Raw genomic sequence first — 25,720 nt, 5'->3', positions numbered from 1 at the left:
TTAAACAAGGAGGACTATAAGGTCAAGAAACCCAAGGGGATTTTTCCCTGGATAAATTTTGAAAGTCATCAGGTCATGTGACTTCTTTTTACTTTCCATTTTCCGTTTTGGAATAGAAATGTCTATAACTATTGCCCTATGCCTCTTCCATCATTGTATTTTGGAAGCAGATGACTTGCTTTGCTTCATTTATTCACTTTTGGAGAGGAATTATCCCCCAGGATTTTCATCTATACCTGATTTAGATGATCTAGATGATGGGACTATTGAACTGATGATGTTTGGATGAAATTTTAGACTTAGAGTTGATGCTGTAATAGGTTGAGACTTTTGGGAATGTTGAGATAGGGTGAATATATTTTGCACATGGGACAGATATAAATTTTTGGGTCCAGAGGGCAGACTGTAGTGGGCTGGCAGCGGGGGAGGGGGAATCCAAAAAAGGTATGCCCACATCCTAACTCGCAGAACCTGTGACTGTTGCCTTATTTGGGAAAAAGGATCTTATAAGAGAGGCATAGGAAGTTTAGATACACAGAGGAGAAAGTGATTAGAGACAGATGTAGCCATACCCCAAAGAAGGCCAAAAGCCATCACTACATGCTGGGAGAGGCAAGGGAAGATTTTCCTCCAGAAACTTTGGAGGGAGCATAGATCTTTATTTTGGACATCTTGCAACAGGGACCATGACAGAATACATTTCTAATTTGATAAGCCAACAAGTTTGTGGTACTTTGTTATAGCAGCCAGAGGAAACTAATCCAACTAGTAAACATTTTAAGGATTTTGTATTTTTAAAAATCATTCTGAAGAAAATCTGCATAAATTGGTGCTTCTCACTGTGACAGTAATAAAGCTAACAAAAGACTTTAGTGTAATTTGGTTCTATACTAAAACTGTCACTATGTATTTTTTCTGGTGATAATTTTTAATCTCGAACAAAACTGCAAATGACTAAAGCAGGACCATTATAAATCTGGGAAGCAAATCCTTTAACTCAATTATTGGAACCTCATGAAAGACCCTGAAAGGTTCCATACTGTTTGTGGAAACCATGTGGGATTTCTCTAAATACAAATATATAATTTATCAACAATAGTATTTCATTCATTCTTTCCCATAAACTAAAAAATAAGGCAGGTCCACAACTGGAAAAGGTGATACACATCAATATTTCTATCCTGACCATCTTTTTTTTTCCTGACCATCTTGATAATATAGCATGGCAAATGCCCCTAAATTTTAGTCAGGGTTAATATTTCAAAATATCATTTTCCTACAGCCAGAAAGGCTATCAAAAGACTCAGGTCAGATCACAAAGATTTCAGAAGAGAATTTGTGAAGTAAAAATTACACACGTTAATTATTTACATGAATTTGTATATCTCTGTTGTTAAGGAAAAGTATATGAAATTGATATATCCCCTAAACTTGTTTGTGTATGCATATGTGTGTGTCTTAAGATAGGCTAAAATTGTAAAATATCAGATACTGTTCTTCCTTTTGATTTCTCTATTGTAGCAGCTTCAGAAACTTTTAAAATATCATACCCAAGTAAGAATGCACTGGAGGAAAAGCAAGCAGTTTGAATACCTCTATATAAAGGGGATTGTGAATTATTGGTCACTTGTTTACATTATTTCAAATGGTGACTTGCCAAGCCAGTCATTTGTTCTTTCTGAATGTCTATAATGTGTTTTGGAGAAGTAGAAATAGGATTTTCTATATAAGAAATATACATATAAGAAATTTTTTACAGTAGTCACAATCATCTCCATGGATTAATTTTAAAATTACACTCCAGAGAGAAAATGAGTGGGAAATATCAGTGAGGGTGACAGAACATGAGAGACTCCTAACTCTGGGAAACGAACAAGGGGTAGTGGAAGGGGAGGTGGGCAGGGGGTTGGGGTGACTGGGTGACGGGCACTGAGGGGGGGCACTTGATGGGATGAGCACTGGGTGTTATGCTATATGTTGGCAAATCGAACTCCAATAAAAAATATACAAAAAAACCCCAATATTACAAAAAAAAAATGGAGAGGGTGACAAAACATGAGAGTCTCCTAACTCTGGGAAACAAACAAGGGGTAGTGGAAGGGGAGGTGGGCAGGGAGTTGGGGTGACTGGGTGACGGGCACTAAGGGGGGCACTTGATGGGATGAGCACTGGGTGTTATGCTATATGTTGGCAAATCGAACTCCAATAAAAAATATACAAAAAAAATCTTACAAAAAAAAAGTGGAGAGGGTGACAAAACATGAGAGACTCCTAACTCTGGGAAACAAACAAGGGGTAGTGTAAGAAGAGGTGGGCAGGGGGATGGGGTGACTGGGTGACAGGCACTGAGGGGGGCACTTGATGGGATGAGCACTCAATGTTATACTATATTTTGGGAAATTGAACTCTAATAAAAATATACAAAACATTGCACTCCAGAGAAGTTATACCACATTATTTCAATGTGTATCTTAAAGTAATAGACAAGTGAAGTATAATTTCTATGCCTTCATCTATTTAAGAAAAATATAGAGTCTGTTTTTTTCTCCAGGGTTGTTTTGGCAGCATCATTTTAATTTGTTAATACAAGGTAAGTAAGTATGATGATGACTGAGAAGTTCACTTGGCCACTGGGTTGTGGAATTATTGTAGCGGGAGATATAAACACATACACATATATACACATACATATATATAATTTTTTTTTCTTCTTCAGACTACAAGGCAGAATTGGAAAGAGGAGTAGAAAGGCAAATAAAACAGTTGACCTTTCAGAAAGTTTCCTGCTGCCTGTGGAGAGAAATCTTTTTCCTCTCAGGTCTTTTAGAAACTCTATTCCCTGCTTTTAAGGGGGCCATGGGAGAAAGAAGCAATAGAAGAAATAAACCACAGAGAACAGGAATCAATATTTACCTTTTAAAAAGCTTAGTAAAGGTAATATAATTTTCAGGTTCATCTCAGAATAAACATTAAAATCGTAAGATTTTTGTCAAAAATAGTGATATGAAGTATTTGTATAAAGTAGATATATGTGCATAAATAGAAAATACCTCTTTAAATGAAGTTTAAATCACTTTCTCTAACTGCTTCTGTTAAACTCTGGTTTATTTTTAGCAATGATAAGTGCCTGCAACATCATGCTGAAACTCTAGATTAATGATAAGTTTAATTTCAGCCAAAGCAGATGAATCCACCAGCTTTCACTTGAGATAAGATTCTAAATAAACTCATGGGGTCGCAGCAGTAATTTTTTTTAGTTTCCAAAATGGCTTCTCTTACAGAGTGCCTCTCCAAATCATTAATACACACATTGTCATTGGCCTTTTCTTTTTCTATGTAACAGGAATCAAAAGCAGATATTGAATAATTCTTTCTTTCTATTCCTTTCATTTCCTTTTTTTGAGGGGAGGTGACCCCCAAAATTGATTAACATTGTAATTTTTTGACAGACTGAATGCTTTTGAACTTCTTATACTTTTCATCATTACCATCAGGTCACACACAATAACAAATAATACACATCTTTACACTAAAATGGAACACGTTTTTATAATCCTTGTAACTGTGTTTGTATTAGCATAATTGTGAGTGGCATCTTGCAATAGCTTTACAATGTTATTTCACCCAGCTTAGCTTGATCCTTGCATAAATGCATTTATTTCCTCTCCCTCCCTTGAGTGGATGTTTTGTTCTTCTCAAAATGTATAATTTTGTTTACTTAAATATTTTCATATTCTTTGGCATCAGGAATCACTTGGATGAGATAGCTCCATTGTGGCGAGAGCGTGACCTTTCCAATGGCACTCGTCTGTTATCTGTAAGACAGAAAAAAGAACCAAAAACACATGAGCTAGTGGCTATTATACAATGTAGGATCAAGAGAGGTTTTCAAATTGTCCTGAACATCACTTCAAATGAATATGTAGATAAGTAACAAGGAGCCCAGATTTGAGTAGTTCATGTTGCAGCTCCCAGGCTGAGTTCAAGAGTCCTGCAATCAGCAATAAATAACTTTTCTTGGTAAGTGTAATAAGAATGATGAAAGAAATGGAAGAATTCTCTCAAGCACAGTCCCGTTGGAAATTGCAGGTGACAACAAAATTCCTTGGTAGAGATGTCAAATTGAAAGGATCTTTGTACAGTGCTTTTGTTGGAAAGCACTTCAATTCCCCATGAGTTTTCTTTTTGTCCCCCATGAGTTTTCTATCCGTATATGGGCTACCTCTAGAGGACGCCAGGTAGGCAGAGCAGAAAAGAATTTTTACTTTTTAATGATGGCAATATGTGCCAATCAAACCAGCTACTGAATCTTTGCTTGATTGTATGATGCAAATATATCCAATACATAATATAGTCATTATGGGAATGAATAATGAATAGGTCCTATTCCCCTCACCCATCACAGGAAGAATAATCACTATAGCGATAACTGCTGGCACAAAGCTTGGAACGCAGAGTTTAAAAGCATTGACAGTTGCTCAAAATAGTTTTAGCTGTAATAGAAAAAAGATTTACAGCTCTGCATTGTGATAATCACTAATATGTTATTATCACCTCCGTTTTATGCTCAGCTTAAATGCAATTGATGTGGGTGAAAAGCCCTTTCTGACAAAGACATAATACACCTAGATTCTCTATTTAAAATGGGACTAGGTCCCTAGAAATAATAACCACCACCAGAACTTACATAAATGCTAGCACTTTACACTTGTTAATTTGTTAATTCACTCAATATCCCTGGGAGGTGTCTATTTCACTCTATCCTATTATTTCTGCTTTGATGATGAAGGTTACACAGCAAATCAGTAGTATGATGGGGGATTATAATGCAAAGTTAATGTCTAAATATCAGGACTGCTTTGTTCAGAGGTAGATATTGGGGCTTCCCCAGCTACTAACCACATCCTTCCTGAAATGATGATGCCCAAAGAACACATCCTGCCTGTCCTATGTGGAGGATGGACTGTGAGAAGTACTGAGGTTTTGCTGTGGGACCTTTCCGCTCTGTGCCAGTGTCTCTACACTGATTCCTGGTAGCCCATGGTCAGTACATAGAACAAAGCTAACTAGCTTCCATAACCTTGGCCTTGTTAACACCACATATGACTGCGCCAAGCCAACCAGCCTTAAGCTTAAAGTGCCTTATAAATGCAATAATATCACTGAGAGGTGAGAAAGGCATTTTCTCTATTAAGAGATTTGAGTGAAGGATTATTTGGGTATCCTTTTAAAGATACCATTTTAAAAAGTCATTATTTAGTTTGTGATACCGATTAAAATTCAGCAAAAAATGTGAAGATAACATTCCTAGATAAAGGGCTTATTGGGGATCGAGTCCCATGTCGGGCTCCCTGCATGGAGCCTGCTTCTTCCTCTGCCTGTGTCTCTCTGCCTCTATCTCTCTCTGTGTGTCTCTCGTGAATAAATAAGTAAATAAATAAATAAACAGACAAATAAATAAAGGGCTTATTACTTAGATGTCACTAGTTTGCATACAGATTGGTTTGAGACTTCTTAGAAAACATTTAAAATGAGATTATAATATATTGGTTACCAATGCTTTGCTGGCATTTAAACATTCAGTGTTAAAAGCCACCAGATATAAGAATGATGGTACCATTCTCAGAGGATTGTCCCAGTTCAAAAAAGGGCTTGTGCCTTGGTGGTCCTACACACTAAGGTTAATTGGCATTGCACTCACTCCAGGAATGCCACTGGCTTCCCATATCATCACTCACAACCCACTGGACTAAAGACAGTACCACATTAAAAAACCTGGACTCAAAAAAAAAAAAAAAAAAAAACCTGGACTCACAGCATTAAACGACATGGTGTCAGGATTCACTTATTGGTAGCATTTGGTATGAGAAAATACTTTCAGGTGAAAATAAACTGAGGAAAGGGCATTGAAGGTTTTGGAAAGCAGGATAAACACTGGTTCAGGGCCCAAAATTAGTTCTTGGCATGCACAGCAGAGAACTATTCATTTCCTCCCTCTCTCCCTTCTCTCTCTCTATGTATTTTTGGTTCCTAACTGATCCTTATGTTAATGAGATAATTATGAGAGGAAGCAATTCTGAAAAGGTTACTATGTATTTTTGAAATGTCAATGTACAACTTTATTTATGGAAAACATGCCACTAGAAACAATGGCAACAATGACTAATCTGAATTTTGTGATCTAATTACAATTTTCTGCATATATTCTAGGTTTGTATGGATTAGACAGAAAGTGTAATTTAGAAGATGATATGTTTATAAATCTATATGACATTAATATATATATTCATCTTTTTTCACAATAGCTTGCAATTTAATGATGAAAAAATTTCATGTTCAAATTCATGTCTTCTTTGAGTTAAAGATTGAGAATCAGTGAATTTTTTGAAATAAAAATTCTATAATTATAGTATTAAATACTAATGGGTAAAAATCTGGCATGACCCTCATTAGGTCAGGGCACATAGTTAATGTTAAATTTATGATAAAAGCAAACGTTACATATTATTGCTATCAGAGGTGATAAAGTAATTTGGGTGATTGCAAGAGTGACCATATTTCCTATTTGGAGACATAGGTGAAGGAAGTGGATGCCCATGTGATGATTATAGAGTTGTAGGAGATTCAGATTAAACCAAATTCACTTTTTTAAAAAGAATTTATTTATTTATTTGAGAGAGAAAGAGAGTGAGCACATGGGAGACAGAGCACATAAGAGAAACCATGAGCTGGGAGGAGGTACTGGGCAGAGGGAGAGAGAAGCAGGCTCCTCACTGAACAGGAGCCCTATGTGGGGCTCGATCCCAGGACCCCAGGATCATGACCTGAGCCAAAGGCAGACACTTAGCAGACTGAGCCACCCATGTGCCCTCAAATTCACTTTTATAGCAAGTCTTATTCACTCAACACTGTTGATACTAGAATAGTTTAGATGGCAAAGTTAGGAACCTCTCCTCAAAAATGTAAATAGTTTAAAACATATGTACTCACCTGAGATGATGTGGAGGGCTTTGTTAACAAACAGTGGCTTCTCTTTCCAATTTGCCTGTTGTCTTTTTAGAAATGAAAGAAAGGAAGAAGTGTGGGGAGGGACATCTATCTGTTTTATACTTGTTGGGGATATTGTGCAATGAGATCCAGGAAAACACATTTTATTAGAGGATGGGGGAAACATGATTTGCAATATCTTTTTTCTGCTTTCATTTTCTTAATGTATAAGGTAACATGATAGTGAATAAGAAGGCCTACAGTGTCTAATTTGTCCTCATGATCTAAGAATTCATTAAGAAATTCTACCGTTGGGACACCTGGGTGGCTCAACAGTTGGGCCTCTGCCTTCGGCTCAGGGCGTGATCCTGGAGTCCTGGAATCGAGTCCCACATCAGGCTCCCTGTGAGGAGCCTGCTTTTGCCTCTGTCTAGGACTCTGCCTCTCTCTATGTCTCTCATGAATAAATAAATAAATCTTTAAAAAAGAAATTCTACTGTTTGTTAACCAATAATTAATGCAGCAGTAAAAGCCTGAGATGTCAGTCCCAAGATTTACCTTCCAAATCCACCATAGTTAGGTACTCTCTTTGATTATCAAAGGCTTGTCTTTGAAATATGCCTCATGTGAAGGTGAAAAGATTCTGATATTACAGAGTGACCTGGTCATAATGTGAAGTTGGAGAAGTCCATAGTTATACAAAAATGTGCCTTCTATGGAAGAAGGGTGATCAAAACTAAAACAATATTCTAATCTGTCACCGAAGAGAATATGAATACATAGCCCAACTTTAACATGCTTCTGCGCATTCTGAGTATGAAGTTAACCAGTTCAAACCAATGTCATGATTTCTCCACTGTCATAAGAGCAATAATCTTTATGCTTTTTCTGAGTATAAATTGATTTGACATTCATCTCAAAACCTTCCCTACTGAGTCCTATAGTAAATGGATTAAATCCCTTTACTGTATTGAGCTAAAATCCATTCATTCATTCATTTAGCAACTATGTACAAAGCACATCATCCAAAAAATATCTTGGATATTTTTAATGATGAAAAATTAAATTAATTTTTTAATTAAAAAATTAAATTTTTAATGATGAAAAATTATTGTTATCCAAATAACTTTGGATATTCCAAAGTTTCAGACCAATAGCTAAATTTACATCACTAATTTCCTTCTTACTGAAAATTTTGTCAAGTGAAATAACTGAGGACTAAGCATATTACAAATAAAGTTTAACCAAACATGATGTGAGACAGACTAAAGTACTCAAGCCTATGGTATGTAACCTGAGAATGTACAATTAATCTTCCAACAGAGTGAGTGTATGCCAAAGGTACAAGGATACATCTTGTATAATTCATGAGTAGGACATGTTGAGATGGAAAAACTGTGATAAAAAGGCCATGTCCATTATTCATTTCCCCTCACATTGAGTCTATCTGTTGTCTATGGAAGAATAGTTTCCTCCCTAGTATTCATAGGCATGTAGATGTATCAGTGTTAACCTAACATAATGCACTTTACCATCAGGGTAACATAAAATAAATGTGTTTGGTATATACTGCATATTGTATTACAAAATATCCCATTTTAATGCGAGAAAACAAAGTAAAAGAAAACCTCTTGAGATTTACCGTGAACTTTGTTTCCTCCAAAGCTCTTCAAAAGCAATGATCGACCATCAATGGGTAGGCATTATTTCCAACAAATAAAGCAGAGGGACTGGGTTTATGCGGCTTAGGCTAAGAAAACCAAGAAAACTAATGATGCTTCAGAAAATGTCTATTGAGTAGATGCTTTCCAAACACTGATGAAAGAAAGATAATTTATCTTAGACTGTTATACTAAAATTGTCTCCTATAAACTTATATTTTCCCCTTGTGTCCCATGATTCCAAAGCTGTTTAATTTATGCTTTTCTCTGTGATTTTGGGGATCCTAAACTGATAGTTTCTCATTACTAGAATTGACTGGAAGGTGGCAGCTAAATTAGGCTTTGGCCTAGTCTCTTGGAGAGGATTGCCAGTTGATCCATGACTTGACCAGATTTGTTCTCTTCACTCTTATCAGAATAGGGATAGCGTCTTTAAAATAGATATTTTTTTTTAAGAGAGAGAGAAAGCACACACACACACACACACACACACACACACACACGTGTGCGCAAGTCTAGGGGGTAGGAGCAAAGGGAGAAGTAAAGAGACAATTTTAAGCAGACTCCATGCCCAGTGGAGAGCCCAGTGAGGGGCTTGATCTCATGACCCTGAGCTTGATTTCATGACCCTGAGATCATAACCTGAGCAGAAAACAAAAGTTGATGCTTAACCGACTGAGCCACCCAGGCATCCCAAGATACATATATCTTTTTTTTTTTTTACAGATTTTATTTATTTATTCATGAGAGACACACAGACAGAGAGAGAAAGAGAGAGAGAGAGAGAGGCAGAGACACAGCCAGTGGGAGAAGCAGGCTCCATGCAGGGAGCCCGATGTGGGACTCAATCCCGGGTCTCCAGGATCAGGCCCTGGGCTGAAGGCAGCACTAAACTGCTGAGCCACCTGGGCTTCCCGATACATATATATCTTGAACTTAAACTATATGTGCAATTTGGTATTCTATATTTTCATTTAACATTTTATTGTAGAAATTTTCCATGTCACTAAACTCTTGAAACATGATATTGAAAACATGATTTTTAATGGCCACATAATCTTTTTATTTCATATAAATATACCACAATTTGGTTAACCATTTCTCTCCTGCTGGATATTTAAGGTGTTCCCATTTTTTCTATTATAAAAGACTCACAATGAACATCCTCCTACCTTTATAGACCATGTATGGAACTGGGTTTGTTAAGGATGCAAAATTAAGTCCAAATGGAATTCCAGAATAATTGTATTAATTTAAATTCAGGGATCCCTGGGTGGCGCAGCGGTTTGGCGCCTGCCTTTGGCCCAGGGCACGATCCTGGAGACCCAGGATCGAATCCCACGTTGGGCTCCCAGTGCATGGAGCCTGCTTCTCCCTCTGCCTGTGTCTCTGCCTCTCTCTCTCTCTGTGTGACTATCATAAATAAATAAAAATTAAAAAAAAAAAAATTTAAATTCAACTGGAAGTAAGTACATGAATCTGTGTTAACACATTATTGGGTATCAATTTTTTTAACTGTGCTAATATGAAAAGTGATTACGACATGTAATTTGTTCTTTTTGCATTTCTTCAAATCTTTGTAAAGTGGAAATTTCCATATGTTATTATCTATATATCTTCCTTTAAATGCTGGCCAGGCCCCTTGGCCATTAATCTACTGGAGTCTTAGGTTTTGCTTTGTTTTTATTTTGGAATCTACATATTAAAGATAGTAACCAATTTAAATATTTGTCAGAACTATTTTCTTAGTTGTTGATTACCTGTTTATTTAGTTTGTGTTGTGGGTTTTTAGGAACACATGGTTTCTTTTTTATTATACTTTTTAATTTTTATTATTGAATTATAGTTGATATACAATGTTAAATGTTTCAGCTGTACAACACAATGATTCAACAATTCTACACACTCTGCAGTGCTCACCATGATAAGTATAGTTATAATCTATCACCATACAATGTTACTACAATGTTATTGACTACATTTCCTATGCTATGTCTTTCATCCCCCTGACTTATTTTATAACTGGAAGTTCATATTTCTTAATACTTTTTCCCTATTTTGCCCATCTCCTATCCCTCTCTGCTCCAGCAACCACCAGTTTGTTTGCTGTATTTATGAGTCTGTTTCTATTTCTGCTTTTTGTTCTAGTGCTTTTTGTTCTAGTTCTGTGAAAACATGCTACTGGTTATTTGATAGGGATTACATTGAATGTACAGATTGCTATGGGTAGTATCAACATTTAAAAAAATTTTTAAAGATTGTATTGATTTATTCATGAGAGACAGAGAGAGAGAAGGAGAGGCAGAGACACAGGCAGAAGGAGAAGCAGGCTCCATGCAGGGAGCCTGACGTGAGACTCGATCCTGGGTCTCCAGGATCACACCCTGGGCTGAAGGTGGTTTTAAACCGCTGAGCCACCAGGGCTTCCCTTAACATTTTGATAAGATTGGTTATCTCAATCCATGATCATAGACTATCTTCCATTTGTTTGTGTTGCCTTCAATTTCTTTCATCAGTGTTTTATAGTTTTCAAAATACAGGTGTTTCACTTTGGTTAAATTTATTCCTCAGTGTTCTTTCTGGTGCAGTTGTAAATGGGATTGTTTCCTTAATTTTTATTTCTGCTACTTTGTTAGTTACAGCAATAACACCACCTGGGTGGCTCAGTTTTTTGAATGTCTGATTCAGTTTCAGCTCAGGTCATGATCCCATGGGTGGTGCAATTGAGCCCCAAGTCAGGCTAACCACTCAGCAAGGAGTCTGCTTAAAGATTCTCTCCAAAATAAATAATAAATCTTTAAAAAAGAAATGCAATAGATTTCTATATATTAATTTTGTATCCTGCAGCTTCACCAAATTTATTTATTTAATAGTTTTCTGGTGGAGTCTATAGAATTGTTTATACATATAGTAACATGTCACCTGCAAATAATGATAGTTTTACTTATACCTTATCAATTTGGAAGCATTTTAATTCTTTTTCTTGTATGATTGCTACAGCTAGGACTTCTAGTAGTATGTTGAATGTAAGTGACCAGAGTAGACACCCTTGTCTTATTTCTAATATTAACGGAAAAGCTTTCAGGTTTTCACCATAGGGTATGATGTTTGTTATGGGTTTTTCAGATATGGCCTTTATTATGCTAATATGTGTTCTCTCTAAACCTGCTTTTTTTGTATCTCAAAAAAATTTTATCATGAACATTTGTTGAATTTTGTTAAATGCTTTTTCTGCATCTCTTGAAATAATCATATGGTCTTTATCCTTTCTCTTATTAATGTGATATATTACCATTGATTGATTTGTAGATATTGAACCATTCTTGCATCACTAGATAAATCCTGCTTGATAATGGAAAATAATTTTTTAAATATATTGTTGAATTTGATTTTCTAGTATTTCATTGAGGACTTTTGAATCTACGTTCATCAGGAGTATTGGCCTGTAAGTCTTTTTGCAGTGTCTTTGTCAGGTTTTGGGGTAAGGGTAATGCTGGCCTTGAAGAATACATTTGGAAGCTTTCCTTCCTCTTTTATTTTTTGTAATAGTTTGAGAAGAATAGGTATTAACTCTTCTTTAAATGTTTGATAGAATTCACCTGTGAAGACATCTGGTCCTGGACTTTTGTGTTGCACCTCTTTTTAATTAATAATTTCTTTTCATTATCAGTCTGTTCAGATTTTCTATTTCTTCCTCATTCAGTTTCAGAAGATTGTATGTTTCTAGGAATTTATCCATTTTTTTCTGGGTTGTCCCATTTGTCGGCATATAATTTTTTGTAGTAGTCCCTTATAATCCTTTGTATTTCTGTACTGTTGGTTGTCACTTCTCTTTCATTTCTGATTTTATTTGAGTCCTTTATCTTTGTTCTTGATGTGTCTGGCTAAAGGTTTATCAATCTTTTTTATCTTTTCAAAGAACATCTCTTGGTTTCATTAATCTTTTCATTTTTTTGGTCTATATTTCATTTATTTACACTCTAATTTTATTATTTTCTTCCTTCTACTAAGTTTAGGTTGTTTGTTCTTTCTTCTCTATTTCCATTAGGTATAAGGTTAGATTATTTATTTGAGATCTTTCTTATTTTTGATGTAGATTTGTATTGCTGTAAACTTCCCTCTTAGAATTACTTTAGGTGTGTCCAAAATATTTTGAACTGTTGTGTTTTCATTCTCATTTGTTTCCATGTATTTAAAAAATTTTTCTCCTAGATTTCTTGGTTGACACATTGGTTATTTAGTAGCATGTTGTTTAGTTCCATGAGTTTGAGTATTTTCCAGTTTTTTATTGTAATTCATTTCCAGTTTCATATATTATGGTCAGAAAAGACCCTTGATATCATTCAAATATTCTTAAATTTATTAAGACTTGTTTTATGGCCTAAAAAGTGATCTATCCTGGAGAATGTTCCATGTACACTCAAAAGGAATGTGTATTCTGCTGTTTTTGGATGGAATGTTTTGTATGTATCTGATAATTACATCTGGTCTAACATGTTGTTCAAAGTTACTGTTCCCTTTTTGATTTTCTGTCTGGATGATCTATCTGTTGGTGTAAATGAGGGGTTTAAGTCCCCTACTATTATTAAATTACTTTTAATTTCTCCCTTTATGTCTGTTAATAGTTTTTTTTTTCTTTTTTCTTCTTCTTCTTCTTCTTCTTCTTCTTCTTCTTCTTCTTTTTGTTAATAGTTGCTTTATGTACATCAGTGTTCCTATGTTGGGTGTACTGATATTTATAATTGTTATATCCTCTTGTTGGATTGACCTCTTTACCATTATGTAATGTCCATCTTTGTCTCTTCTTATAGTCCTTGTTTTAAATTCTATTTTTTCTTTTTTTAAAGATTTTATTTATTTATTCATGAGAAACACAGAGAGAGAGGCAGAGTCACAGGCAGAGGGATAAGCAGGCTCCATACAGGAAGCCCGATGCAGGACTTGATCCTGGGACCCCGGTTTCACACCCTGAGTCAAAGGCAAAAGCTCAACCACTGAGCCACCAAGATGTCCTTAAATTCTATTTTTTCTGATATAAGTATTACTACCCCATTTTTTGGCTTTCATTTGCATGAAAGATCTTTCTCTATCCCTTCACTTTCAGTCTGTATGTGTCTTTAGGTCTGAAGTGAGTCTTTTGTAGGTAGCATATAAATAAGTGGGGGTTTTGTATCCATTATTTTACCCTATGTCTTTTGATTGGAGCATTCAGATCATTAATATTTAAAGTAATTATAGATGGGTATGTACTACTGACCTTCTGTTAATTGTTGACTGATTATTTTTGAATTTCTTCTCTGTTCCTTTTCTTGCTCTCTTTCCTTGTGATTGATGACTTTCTATAGTCTTATGCTTGGATTTCTCTCTCTCTCTTTCTCTTTTTCATACCTATTACAGCTTTTTGGCTATCATGAGGTTCATTTATAAGATCTTAAGTATAAAGCAATCTATATTAAGTTGTTGGTTGCTTAAGCTCAAACACCATCTAAAAGCACTATATTTTTATTTCCCCTCCATGTTTTCTGTATATGTCATATTTTATATCTTTTTACTTGTGAGTCCTTTAACTAGTTTTTAGGTAAAATTAATTTTACTACTTTTATCTTTTAGCCTTTATACTAGCTTTTTAAGTGACTGATCTACTACCTTTATGTTTGCTTTTACTTGTGAAATTTTTTCCTTTCATAATTTCTTTTTCTAATTATGGCCTTTTCTTTTCCTCTTAAAGAAGTCCCATTAACATTTCTTGTAAAAGCCAATTTAGTGGTGATGAAGTCTCAGTTTTGTTTGTCTGAGAAACTATCTCTCCTTCAATTCTGAATGAAAACCTTGCCAGGTAGAGCATTCGTGGCTGCAGGTTTTTTCCTTTCAGCGTTTTGAATATCATATCATTTTCTTCCGGACTGCAGAGTTTCTGCTGAAAAATCCTCTGAAAGCCATATGGGATTTCCCTTTTATGAACTAGTTGCTTTTTCTTGCTGATTTTATGATTCTCTCTTTAGCTTGAATCTTTGATGTTCTAATTATTATATGTCTTGGTGTGGAGATCCTTGGGTTCATCTTGTTTGGGGGTTTCTCTGTGATTTTTGGACCTGGATGTGTTTCCTTCGCCAGGTAGGGAAGTTTTCAGCTATTAATTCTTCAAATAAGCTTTCTGCCCCTTTTATTCCTCTAATCTCCCTCTAGGACCCCTATAATGTGACTGTTTGTACACTTAATGCTGTCACAGAGTTCCTTTAACCTGTACTAATTTTTTAAAATTATTTTTTCTTTTTGCTGTCAGTTTGGGTGCTTTCTATTACCCTGTCTTCCAGATCACTGAGCTCTTCTGCATACTCCAATCAGCTGTGCATTCCCTCTAGTGTGTTTTTCATTTATTATATTCTTCAACTCTGATTCGTTCTTTTTTATATTTTCTTTTTTGTTGAAGTTCTCACTGAGTTCATCTACTCTTCTCTCAAGTCCAGTGAGCATCTTTAGGACCATTGCTTTGAACTCTTTATTAGGTAGACTGCTTAGCTCCATTTCATGTAGTTATTTTTTTGACATTTTGTCTTGTTCTTTCATTTGGAGTATATTCCTCTGTCTTCTCGTTTTGTTAAACTTCCTGCGTTTGTTTCTATGAATTACATAGAACAGCTATGTATCTTAGTCTTAAAGGAAGGGCCTTGTGTAGGAGCATCTCTGTGTGTCCTTTGCTTTGGTTGGTTGGCTGGAGCTGTAGCAGGCACTGATTGGGGGCCCTGAGGCACTGCACTGGGGCCACCCTAGTGGGATGATTGGAGCTGAAGTGGGCTTGGGGTTCCAGGGCTCTCTACACAGAGCGCATCTTGGTGGGAGAGCTGGAGCCAAAGCAAGTGCAAGCTGGGGCTCCTGGGGTATTCCTCTTAGGGGGCACCCTGGCAAGATGACTGGAGCAGAAGCAGGCATGGGCCAGGAGGTACTGAGAAGTTCTGTCTAGGAGGCTCCCCGGCTAGATAGCAGGAGCTGAGGAGGGAATGAGCTAGGTGGTTCTGGTTCTGGGATGCTCCATGCAGGGTGTGCCCTGGTGGGATGGGTGGAGCTTAGGTGGGCAAAGGCCAGGATGTCTTAGTGCAATGAATGCGGTGGGATGCGGAGGGTCCCTGGCTAGGATATCCTCATATGCTCCATGTATGGGGTACCCTGGTGAGTCCTCTGGAGCTGAACTGGATGCACGCCTTTGGTTTCCCAGATGTGCTTCACTGAGACCACCTTGGGAGTATGGCTGGGGCTAATGAGGGCTAGTGGCACAGGACTCACTGAGGTGGGAGGCTGGCTAGGGCACCTGGACCGTGCTCCTGTCTGTACTATCAAAGTGGAGAGGAAATGTAAACAATGGCACTTGCCAGCAACTCTGACCGTAGAGAGAATTCTAGCAGCTTCCCTGCCATTTGGCAGATGCTCTAGGTCTGGCTCCTTTATGCTTTAGTTTCCTTTTTTAAACTGCAGCTTTTGTTCTCTGCCCTAGGGTGGAGGAATCCTCTCCCAGTCCCTCAGTACTATCCCTCCCCACTGCAGTTTGCAGCAGGGGTGGGGTTCTCATGATTACCATTCCTCCATCTCTCCTGCCATTCTCTATGTGGTCCCTTTATCTTTTGTTGTGCACAGGTTGTTCAGTCAGCCTTCAGTTCTTCAGGAGGAATTGCTTTATATGTAATTATGTAGATTCAGTGTGCCTGTGCAGGAGGTAGTTCAGGGTTTTTGAACAACACCATCTCAGACTGGAACTCATTTTTATTCTTTTTATGTAGCTAAATCTATTGATCTTTTACACTGTGATCTGTTCCTTTACTTTTAAGTTTAGAAAGCTTTTCTCTAGCCAGAAACACCTGATTAACATTCAACTGTCTCATCTTGTTTTGTAAGGTTTGGTTTTTTTCCACATTTATCTATTTAAATAATCTATAATTTATTTTGTTGTACAATGTCAGGAAAGTTTCCACATTGATTTGTTGTTTTTTTTTTCTTGCAAAGAGAAAATGGGTTTTCCAGCACCCTTTGTTGAATAATCTGAATTTCTACACTGATTCATGATACCTCTTTCCATGTTAGATTATCTATACTAGTGTATATTTCTGTTCCATTGACCTAAACATCTTTCAAACTATTTTTGTGGAATAGCTTCTGATTTCATTCGTAGTATATTTTAATATCTGGTAGAGATAATCTTCCATAATTTATATTTTCTTTTCAACTATGTATTTTAAGGAAACATTTTAGAACTCTGTATTATCTTATAATCATACTTCTTGAAAACAACACAGCTTTAAAAATAAACCCAATGAGTACTAACTAGGCTATCTTAGTAAGGATAGGCAGATGTCTATTTGTTGAGTGTCAATGAGTCAAGTGACTCTAAAGTCCCTACTGATGTTTTTAAGAGTTCTCCTCGGGTTCCTCATTTTCTTAAAGACTTAACAAACCTCTTTCTCTGTCTTTCTGATCCAGCTGACCACTTTGCTTCTGGAAATACAGTATAGGCCAGCACTAAGGAAAAGAGCAAAACCAATTATATAAAAGATCTTCTAATATGCCTATTATTATTTTTGCCTTGTCAAAATTTTGAATTGGAATTAAGGATATAGTTTTGTTGGCTGTTGATAAAGTCTAGTGCTTCAAGTTTTGTAAACCTATTTTTCTCGTATATATTATATTTTAAAAATTTGGCTTCTACCAGATACCACTGGTATTAAACTATAACAATTTAGTTTATTCCAGCAAAATTGTATATATAGGTCACTGTGCAAAAATAGATGTCTAGAAGCCAATAAATTGCCTCTACTTAAAAATTAAAGAGTTCTAGCCCTATTCTAATCTCAATGACATCATAATGTTCTTAAAGCTAGAATCAGATCATGTCGTGTAATCTATAACCTTCACCACATGCAAATAAATGCATGCAAAGAAAAGAGAAACCCAGAATACTGTGGTAGTTAATTTTGGGAGAAGAGATGAAAAGCTATTTTAATGAGAATGGTAATGGAAAGCAATAATATTAAAGTAGTTCAGAGGCTACTGTGACTATAGTTACACAACTCCCATTAAATATAATTGGAGTTAAGCACATGTAATGATAACAAAATAGACCCTTAAATGTCTTTCCAATTGGAAAATAAGCAAATGTGTTCCAGGAAATAGTGTGTTTTTGTGTGGGAAATACAGTGATTCTAATTGAGATGCACAAATGATTTTCATTTTGCTATTGCTCAGGGTATGATGTTGGTATTTTTCCTATGCTTAGGGATATAGATCTGTGAGGGGTAACATCTGTACAAAGAATATGTCTCCTTTTCTCTTCTTAAAGCTCAGCATTCATTATGTTATTAAAGGAAAAATCTCAATAGTTGCAATGGATTTATTAATTCAGTAGTTATCACCATGAAACTCTGCTGTGCTAGGGGAAAAACAAATTATATTTTACAATACTGCAGTAGTGAGATTAAATCACTTTTCTATATTTCACTTTCTTCTTATCCTCCCTGCCAGGTAGTAACTCTATTCTCTATCTCTATTATGAACTTCATATTTTGCAAACTATCAAGTCTTATAGTAATATAAAGGTACATTATCAAACAAATTCAATTATAGTAACTTTAGAAAGATTGAAGTGTGTGATAAAAGTAAAACCACTGAGTACAATAATATTATTTCAAGGCATTAAAAACAGTCCACGTTAAGCTACAAATGTGGGAACTATGCAATACTTACTTTTACCTATCATAAACATGGTATTTTCCTTTTTTTAAGAATAAATTTATTTTTTTATTGGTGTTCAATTTGCCAACATACGATAACACCCAGTGCTCATCCCGTCAAGTGCCCCCCTCAGTGCCCGCCACCCAGTCCCCCCCACCCCCCGCCCTCCTCCTCTTCCATCACCCCTAGTTCGTTTCCCAGAGTTAGGAGTCTTCCATAAATGTGGTATTTTCATAACATGTATACCAACTTCCTTGGAATTTTAAATGGCTAACATTTACATAACTGATAACTTGAGTATTTCAAAGGATTTTACAAAAATGTGGCTCAGAAAAAAAAATCAGTATTTCAACTGCCACAGACCTTGCTATTGATTATCTTTGGGCTCAGTGTCAAACCTAGTGAATAGATTTTTTTAATGTCCTTGGTTTAGTACATTAGCTATGCATTATGCTTGCTTCTTTACTAGGATATACAATTAGACTCTAAGACAAATTTTCTTTCTATGAGGTTGAAAATCTGATAATGATGCCTATATATCTGGAAAATATGGAGAAAGGCAACATATAAAAATATGACTAGTGTTAGAAAGTAATTGGAAAAATCCCCAAGAAAATCATATATGTGAAACTTACATTGAAGGATAAACCAATATAGACCAAACAAATGATAACAGAGCTGCTCAGGTGTCTTTCATAGTGTCTTACACATAGCAATTTCTCAAAAAATGTCTTTACACATAGCAATTTCTCAAAAAATGTCTGTTGATTAAGTAATCATCCAATTATTAGCAATGAATCAGGAACCAACCCTTCAATTCACCTTCTACTACAGTGCTTAACAAACAGGGAATATAATTTGCCATTAATATAGAGAAAGGAAAGGAAATCTTTTCCCCCTCCTTCCCTCCTTCCTTTCCTTCCATCCACCTACAAATTTTTACTGCATACACTATCTGCAGAGTACCATAATAGACACCCTTATAAGTTATTAGAGAGGAAAGGATAAATGTACAAATAGCTATAACATAAAACTATGTGTATCTTATAGCATCTATTACAGTTTAAGTATGATGGCAGTTCAGAGCAGAGAAAAATCATAATCTCTTGAGTGCAGGAGTTGGAGGCCAGGGAAAACTTTATCCCAATTAGGCTTTAAAAAATATGTGGGATCTTACCAAGAAGAAATAGAAAGCCGCAAATTTTTGATTAGAAAAAAAATTAATTCTCGTTCCTGAACTATTTAACAGATTAACAAAGCAATGGATGTATAAAGGGGGAATCAGAATGCCTATATGTATTTAATATTTTTTTCTAGGAAAAGGAAGAAAATAATAAAAGGATATATATTGAATTGGCCAGATTTGTAGTGATAGTTGTTTCCATAAACACGCGATTTTAATTTTAAAAAACAATCCTGAATTGTTTATAAATACAGTTGTTCTGTTTAAAAAAAACAAACCAAAAACCAGGAAGAAAAAACACCCAGCAGAAATGGGGCTCTTTGGAATCATCTAGTTAGGTTCTGTTGTTGAAGCCTAGATAGCACTATCAAGAGTGGCAGGAGAAGAGCTGATTAAGTCATATACAGATTGCAGTGACCTGGGCCAAGAGTACATGGCAAGGATGAGAGTTTGAGCAACCATGTGGGTTGGTGCAAATAAAGTAGCTTTGAAATGACAATGTGGATACAAGGTCAATTCATTCCTACCATCTGTCATCTCTGTGCCTTTCTACTCTATGTGTGACATAGATCCCTATGACTAAGATTATTAGGTATCAGTCATTTCTCTAACTTTGATTATATGATGGACAATACTCTGTCATTTTCTGTGGCAGTTGTTTGTGATCTGCCTGTGCTCTGTTGCTGATATGCTGACCTAGTTCTATTCCAACATATAGTATAACATTCAGTTCTCATCCTGTCAAGTGCCCTCCTCAGTGCCCATCACCCCATCCCCATACTTTTTTTTTTTTAATTTTCATTTATTTATGATAGTCACAGAGAGAGAGAGAGAGAGGCAGAGACACAGGCAGAGGGAGAAGCAGGCTCCATGCACCAGGAGCCCAATGTGGGATTCGATCCCGGGTCTCCAGGATCGCGCCCTGGGCCAAAGGCAGGCGCCAAACCGCTGCGCCACCCAGGGATCCCCCCATACTTTTTTTATAGAAGTATTTCATGAATTTTAGATTAAAAATTCTAAAAGTTCTACTCTTAAGAAGTAAACCTAGATACTGTCCTTTTCCAAAAAGATGAGTAAAAATTCAGAAAGATAAGGAGGTATGTCATGACAGCCTTTATAGAATTTTAATTCAATGGCAAAATCAAATGGGCTTAAAAATTGCTTTGTAGCAACATGTTACCTATAAATGAAAAATTAAAATAAGTTTGTCCTTTGATGGTAAATAATACTGACCCATTTTCAACAAGTCATGCATTTTGGGTTATTTTTCCTGGTTATTGTGTGGGGGTGGAGAGAGGAATCTTGGCATAAGGCATTATACTCTTTCTTACCACCATTTGTACTGATGCAAGATATAATTATGGAATAAAATTAAGCTAACTGGTATATGTAGTCTTTGAGCTTATTAATGCATATTACTAGACAGTTTTTGTAATAGAATGCGCCTATGTATTTATGTATTTGCAAAATGAATTTTTCTAAGCATCAGTTTCCTCTTCTGCAAAGTGATGATAATAATCGTACTTACATTGTGGAGTATTAACAGAATTACTTGGCCCATATTTTAATCTTTTGATAGACATTAAACACACATATACACAAATAAGAATTGGTCAAGGGTGCTCAAACAAAAAGTGGTTTCTATCTCTAATAGTTATCCACACTTTTACATTACAGATAGAAATTCAAATCTTTGTTCTTTCACTTAATAGCTATGTTTTCATAAACTTTCTCATTTGTGAACATGAAAATAATATTTAGAGACTACTTAAAAGAATAATTACAAGGATTAAATGAGGCAATAATGCAAAAGGATCAGAATGGCACCTGATACAGACTAAATTTATATTTGATATTATAAGAGTCACAGTGCAAAGATTTCATTTCAGCATCAAGATCTTATTACGTTTTTAAAAGTCTAGACAACCTCAGTGTGGAGATGATGACGTTTTAGTCATTTTTGGGACAGTGAGAAAGAATCAAACATGTTTATGAAAGTCTTTTCAAGATTAGCCTATAAAAACAAAAACTTAATAAAGATCAGTTAGGAAATCAGAATTTATCAGTGTTCAGAATTTTTATTTATTTCACAAGATATCATGAGCTGGGATATTTTTATGCCCTTGGGAAGCAATGAAAATCTTTTATTATAATTTATTTATTTTTCTTATTGTCATCCAGTGGGTAGGGAAATATTGCCAGGCTGCTTTCTATTACTTCTCTGCTTTAGAATTCCAGTAGTCTATACAGATCTGTGGAAAGAGATTATTTCTAGAGATTCTAGCTTGGTTTGAATGATGTATCTAGTAAAACTGGTGACTCATTTTTTTTCCTAGAGGTAATCAATCCAATGACCTTTAACTTGGTTTCCCGAGTAGATGTAGTCACTGGAAAGAGGGAGTCTTTTTTTTTTTTTTTGAAAGAGGGAGTCTTAACCATCATAACCAGATAACCAGGGTCTATTTCCATGTCAAGTATATTTCCCTTTGCCCAAAAACAGGCCTGAAATTTATTTCAGTAATCCTTTCTTGAATGGTGACTACATGCCTCGCATAGTGCCAGAGATAAATGAGCCAGTCTCTTCTTTCAAGACAGATTGCATGTAGATGTAGTAGCCTTTTCATGTAAAAGTTTGTCTGATGAAATGTTAGGGCTTCTTCTGTAGTTGGCTACACAGCTATCAGTGAGTTAGTTTTAGAACCTAGATTATATTATATCTCTGATATAAAAATGAAAAGTCTCAGCCATTTCTCTCAAGATAATTTCACTTACATGGGATGTAGCATGTAAACAGAATATAGTTATAGTGAGTACTATGATAAGGGGTATATTCTTTAGGAGCACAGAAAAAGAATACTTAGCCATGCTTTAAGGGAAGCATCTCTGGAGAGCCTTTCTAGAGAAGGTAATGTCTTAACTGATTCTTAAAGGTTGAGGGTGAATTAGCCTGAGTGAAAAGTACATTACAAGCAAAGGAGACACTGTAAGGAATGGGAGAGAAAAGATGAAAAACGTATGACTACAAGCAAATCAGTGTTGATTAAAAATAGAAGACTATGGGCTCTGAGGATAGAGAAGTAGCATCCAGATAATGGATGGTCTCCTTAAGTCCATCCATTACATGTACAATAGAGAGTGGAATTGTTAAGATAATTCAATTTGGTGATCATGTTGTGGGGGGATTAAGGGTCACAAGACAAGAATTAAAGATTACTTGAAAATGGAGAATAAAGAGTTCAAAATAATTCTAAATTTTCTAGTTTATGCATTTGGGAAAAATGGTGGTTCCATCAACTAAGATAGGGTATAAAGGTGGAGTTGCACTCAAGGAGAAGGTGAGGAGTTCAATACAGGATGTTTAAAATTGGAGATTCCTTTAAGATATTTATGTGAGCTGTCCAGCAGACAGTTAAATATTACAAGGCTGAAGTTCATGGGACAGGTCTGGAAAGAGTATGAGAGACTTGGGAGACTTATCATATAGATGGTAATTGAAGCTGTCACTCAGGAAAGTATGTAGAGTGAGAAGAGCAATGGGCTGATGATCATTTCCTGGAAAACACTAATTTTTAAGAGACGACCATAAAAAGAGAAGTTCGTGAAGAAAATAGCAAGTATTCAGAGAGGTACAGAATGAAACATTTGAGCACATGTTCTGGAATCTAAAAGAGCAAATAGTTTGAAAAATGCAATAAGCAATAGTATAAAATTCTGTAGAAAGATGCAATAGAATAAAAATTGGGGGATCCCTGGGTGGCGCAGCGGTTTAGCGCCTGCCTTTGGCCCAGGGCGCGATCCTGGAGACCCGGGATCGAATCCCACGTCAGGCTCCCGGTGTATGGAGCCTGCTTCTCCCTCTGCCTGTGTCTCTGCCTCTCTCTCTCTCTCTCTCTCACTGTGTGCCTATCATAAATTTAAAAAAAAAAGAAAAGAAAAGAAAAGAAAAGAAAACTATCAGCTTTAGAGGCGCCTGGTGGCTCAGTCAGTTAAGCATCTGCCTTCAGCTCAGGTCATGATCCCAGGGTCCTGGGATGGAGCTCTGCTTCTCCCTCTCCCTCTGCCTGCCGCTCCCCCTTGCTTATGTTCTCTCTCTCTCTCTAGTAAATAAATAGAATCCCTTTTTTAAAAAGAGAAAACTATCAGCTTTCTATCAGAAATATGAACATCATTAGAGACCATAATGAGAGCAGTTTCAGTAAAATGGAGTAGGGGGAGAAGCCATATTACAAAAGGTTGAGGAGTAAGGGGAGGCAATAAATATAACTTATACTTTTTATATGTATTTCCCATGACCATGAAAGAGGGGATATTTTTATAGAGCAAAAATACTTTTCTCAGGTCATTGCATCTGACATACCCAAAACAACTTCTAGCTTAAACTGTCATTTTCGTAGCTTTTTATTTAGAGAAGCAGCACTGAATAGGCTTTTTTTTTTCTTCAAAAGAGTCCACTGAATTGAAAATGATCCGCATCTGACCCCTTCAATGGCGGCTAATTCATAGGCTGGCTAGTAACACATGACATACCTTGTTATTAAAGGCACTACTCACTAGGGTAATAAACAGGTTGAAAGAGAAATAGAGAAGAATGAACAGAAACACAGAAAGAAGTGAAACCCATTGATCCTTGGGGTGTCCTGATTAAGTTTCTGCTCTAAAAGAGGTCAATATAACAAAGACATGAATTACATGATGCAATTCCTAAGGTTGGGGTCAACCTCATTTAAAAAATAGCCAATAAAGCTTACTAGGCCATTATTTCCTAATGCAAGGTATATTTAAAGTTTTGTGAATTCCTTTTTATGTAAGAAATGTTGACCTAAGTATATTCTATATTATCACCTTATAAGTAACTAGTGTATCGCTCATGGATATATACATTTGTTTGTTTTTTTATTACATGGAAACCAAGCAACATCATGGTATACTGAACCAATGAAATTTTCAAAATTATATCAATAAAGAAAACTTTTCAGAGTTGAGTCATCGCAGAGTATGATACTATTTTACATACTATTTTACACCATGGCACAGGTAAGCTGGATATATAAAGACCTAAGACAAGGAAGTCAATGCTATCTTCATGATGTAGATAGAGGTACAATGAGAATGTGTTCTTCGTAGAGCAACTTGCAATTGTCTATTAGCTATCTTTAGAGGGGTAAATGTGTACTGAATGATTTTTTCCACTCCTAGTTCTAGCAATAAATAGATTAGATATCCATATTATAAAAATTTCAATCCTAGCTTTATCTTCATGTAAGCAAGGCAACTTTACAAAATTATCAGGTTGACACCTTATTAAAACTGGAATTTGAGAATTGCTCAAAACCAGAGTTTTTTTTCAGTGTGGTGTCTGATGATCCTGAGAAAGATAAGAACGCCTTAAAATTATTAATATCATTTTGTCCAGTCTACTTCTACAACAGAGACCCTGCATTGGTATCAATGAGGTCAAATATATAACTAGATATAACTTTACATCTATAACTAGATCCAAATCTGAATCTTTGTACTATAAAATCTAGTATTGGGATGCCTGAGTGGTGCAATTGGTAAAGCATCTGATTCTTGGTTTCACCTCAGGTCATGATCTCAGGGTTCTGAGATCAAGTCCCCAGTCAAGCTCTGCATTCAGTGCAGAATCTGCTTTAGTTTTTCTCTCCCTTTCTTTCTGTCCCTCCCCCACTCTCTCTCTTTCTCTAAAATAAATACATAAATCTTTTTAAAAAACTAGCATCAGTAGACATATTAACATTAATTTTTCTGTTCCATGGTTTTATTAAAGTTGTTAAAGAAGTTTATGCCTATTTTTATATTTGTTGATGTTTAAATAACAATACATTAAACATAATTTTAACTCAATTACCAAAGACCCAAAAGAATTATTCACATTAAAATGAATCTATAGATCCACTAATTTTACCACTACTAAAATTTGAGAAATAAGGTACTAGCTAGACTAATCACTATACCCAGACATTTCTCCAGTCAACTCATCCTCCAACCCACCTTTTATTTATTTATTTATTTATTTATTTTAATTTTTATTTATTTGTGATAGTCACAGAGAGAGAGAGAGAATGAGGCAAAGACACAGGCAGACGGAGAAGCAGGCTCCATGCACCGGGAGCCCGACGTGGGATTTGATCCCGGGTCTCCAGGATCGCGC

At 35.9% G+C, this 25,720-nt stretch overlaps 1 protein-coding gene across 3 annotated transcripts in view; it reads right to left on the bottom strand.

The window, feature by feature from the left end:
- Positions 1-2,553: 2,553 nt before the first annotated feature.
- DIAPH2 (diaphanous related formin 2) overlaps positions 2,554-25,720 on the bottom strand; it is a 1,049,860-nt gene continuing 1,026,693 nt past the window's right edge. For all 3 annotated transcript variants that reach the window (XM_038587833.1, XM_038587834.1, XM_038587835.1), the window contains one exon: positions 2,554-3,815. In XM_038587833.1, coding sequence (XP_038443761.1) covers positions 3,751-3,815 — 65 coding nt within the window. In that variant the 3' untranslated portion in view covers positions 2,554-3,750. The remainder of the gene's footprint in view (positions 3,816-25,720) is intronic.

Source organism: Canis lupus, chromosome X, assembly GCF_011100685.1.
Source record: "Canis lupus familiaris isolate Mischka breed German Shepherd chromosome X, alternate assembly UU_Cfam_GSD_1.0, whole genome shotgun sequence".
NCBI lineage: Eukaryota > Metazoa > Chordata > Mammalia > Carnivora > Canidae > Canis > Canis lupus.
This window is presented reverse-complemented; position numbering and strand designations above follow the sequence as displayed.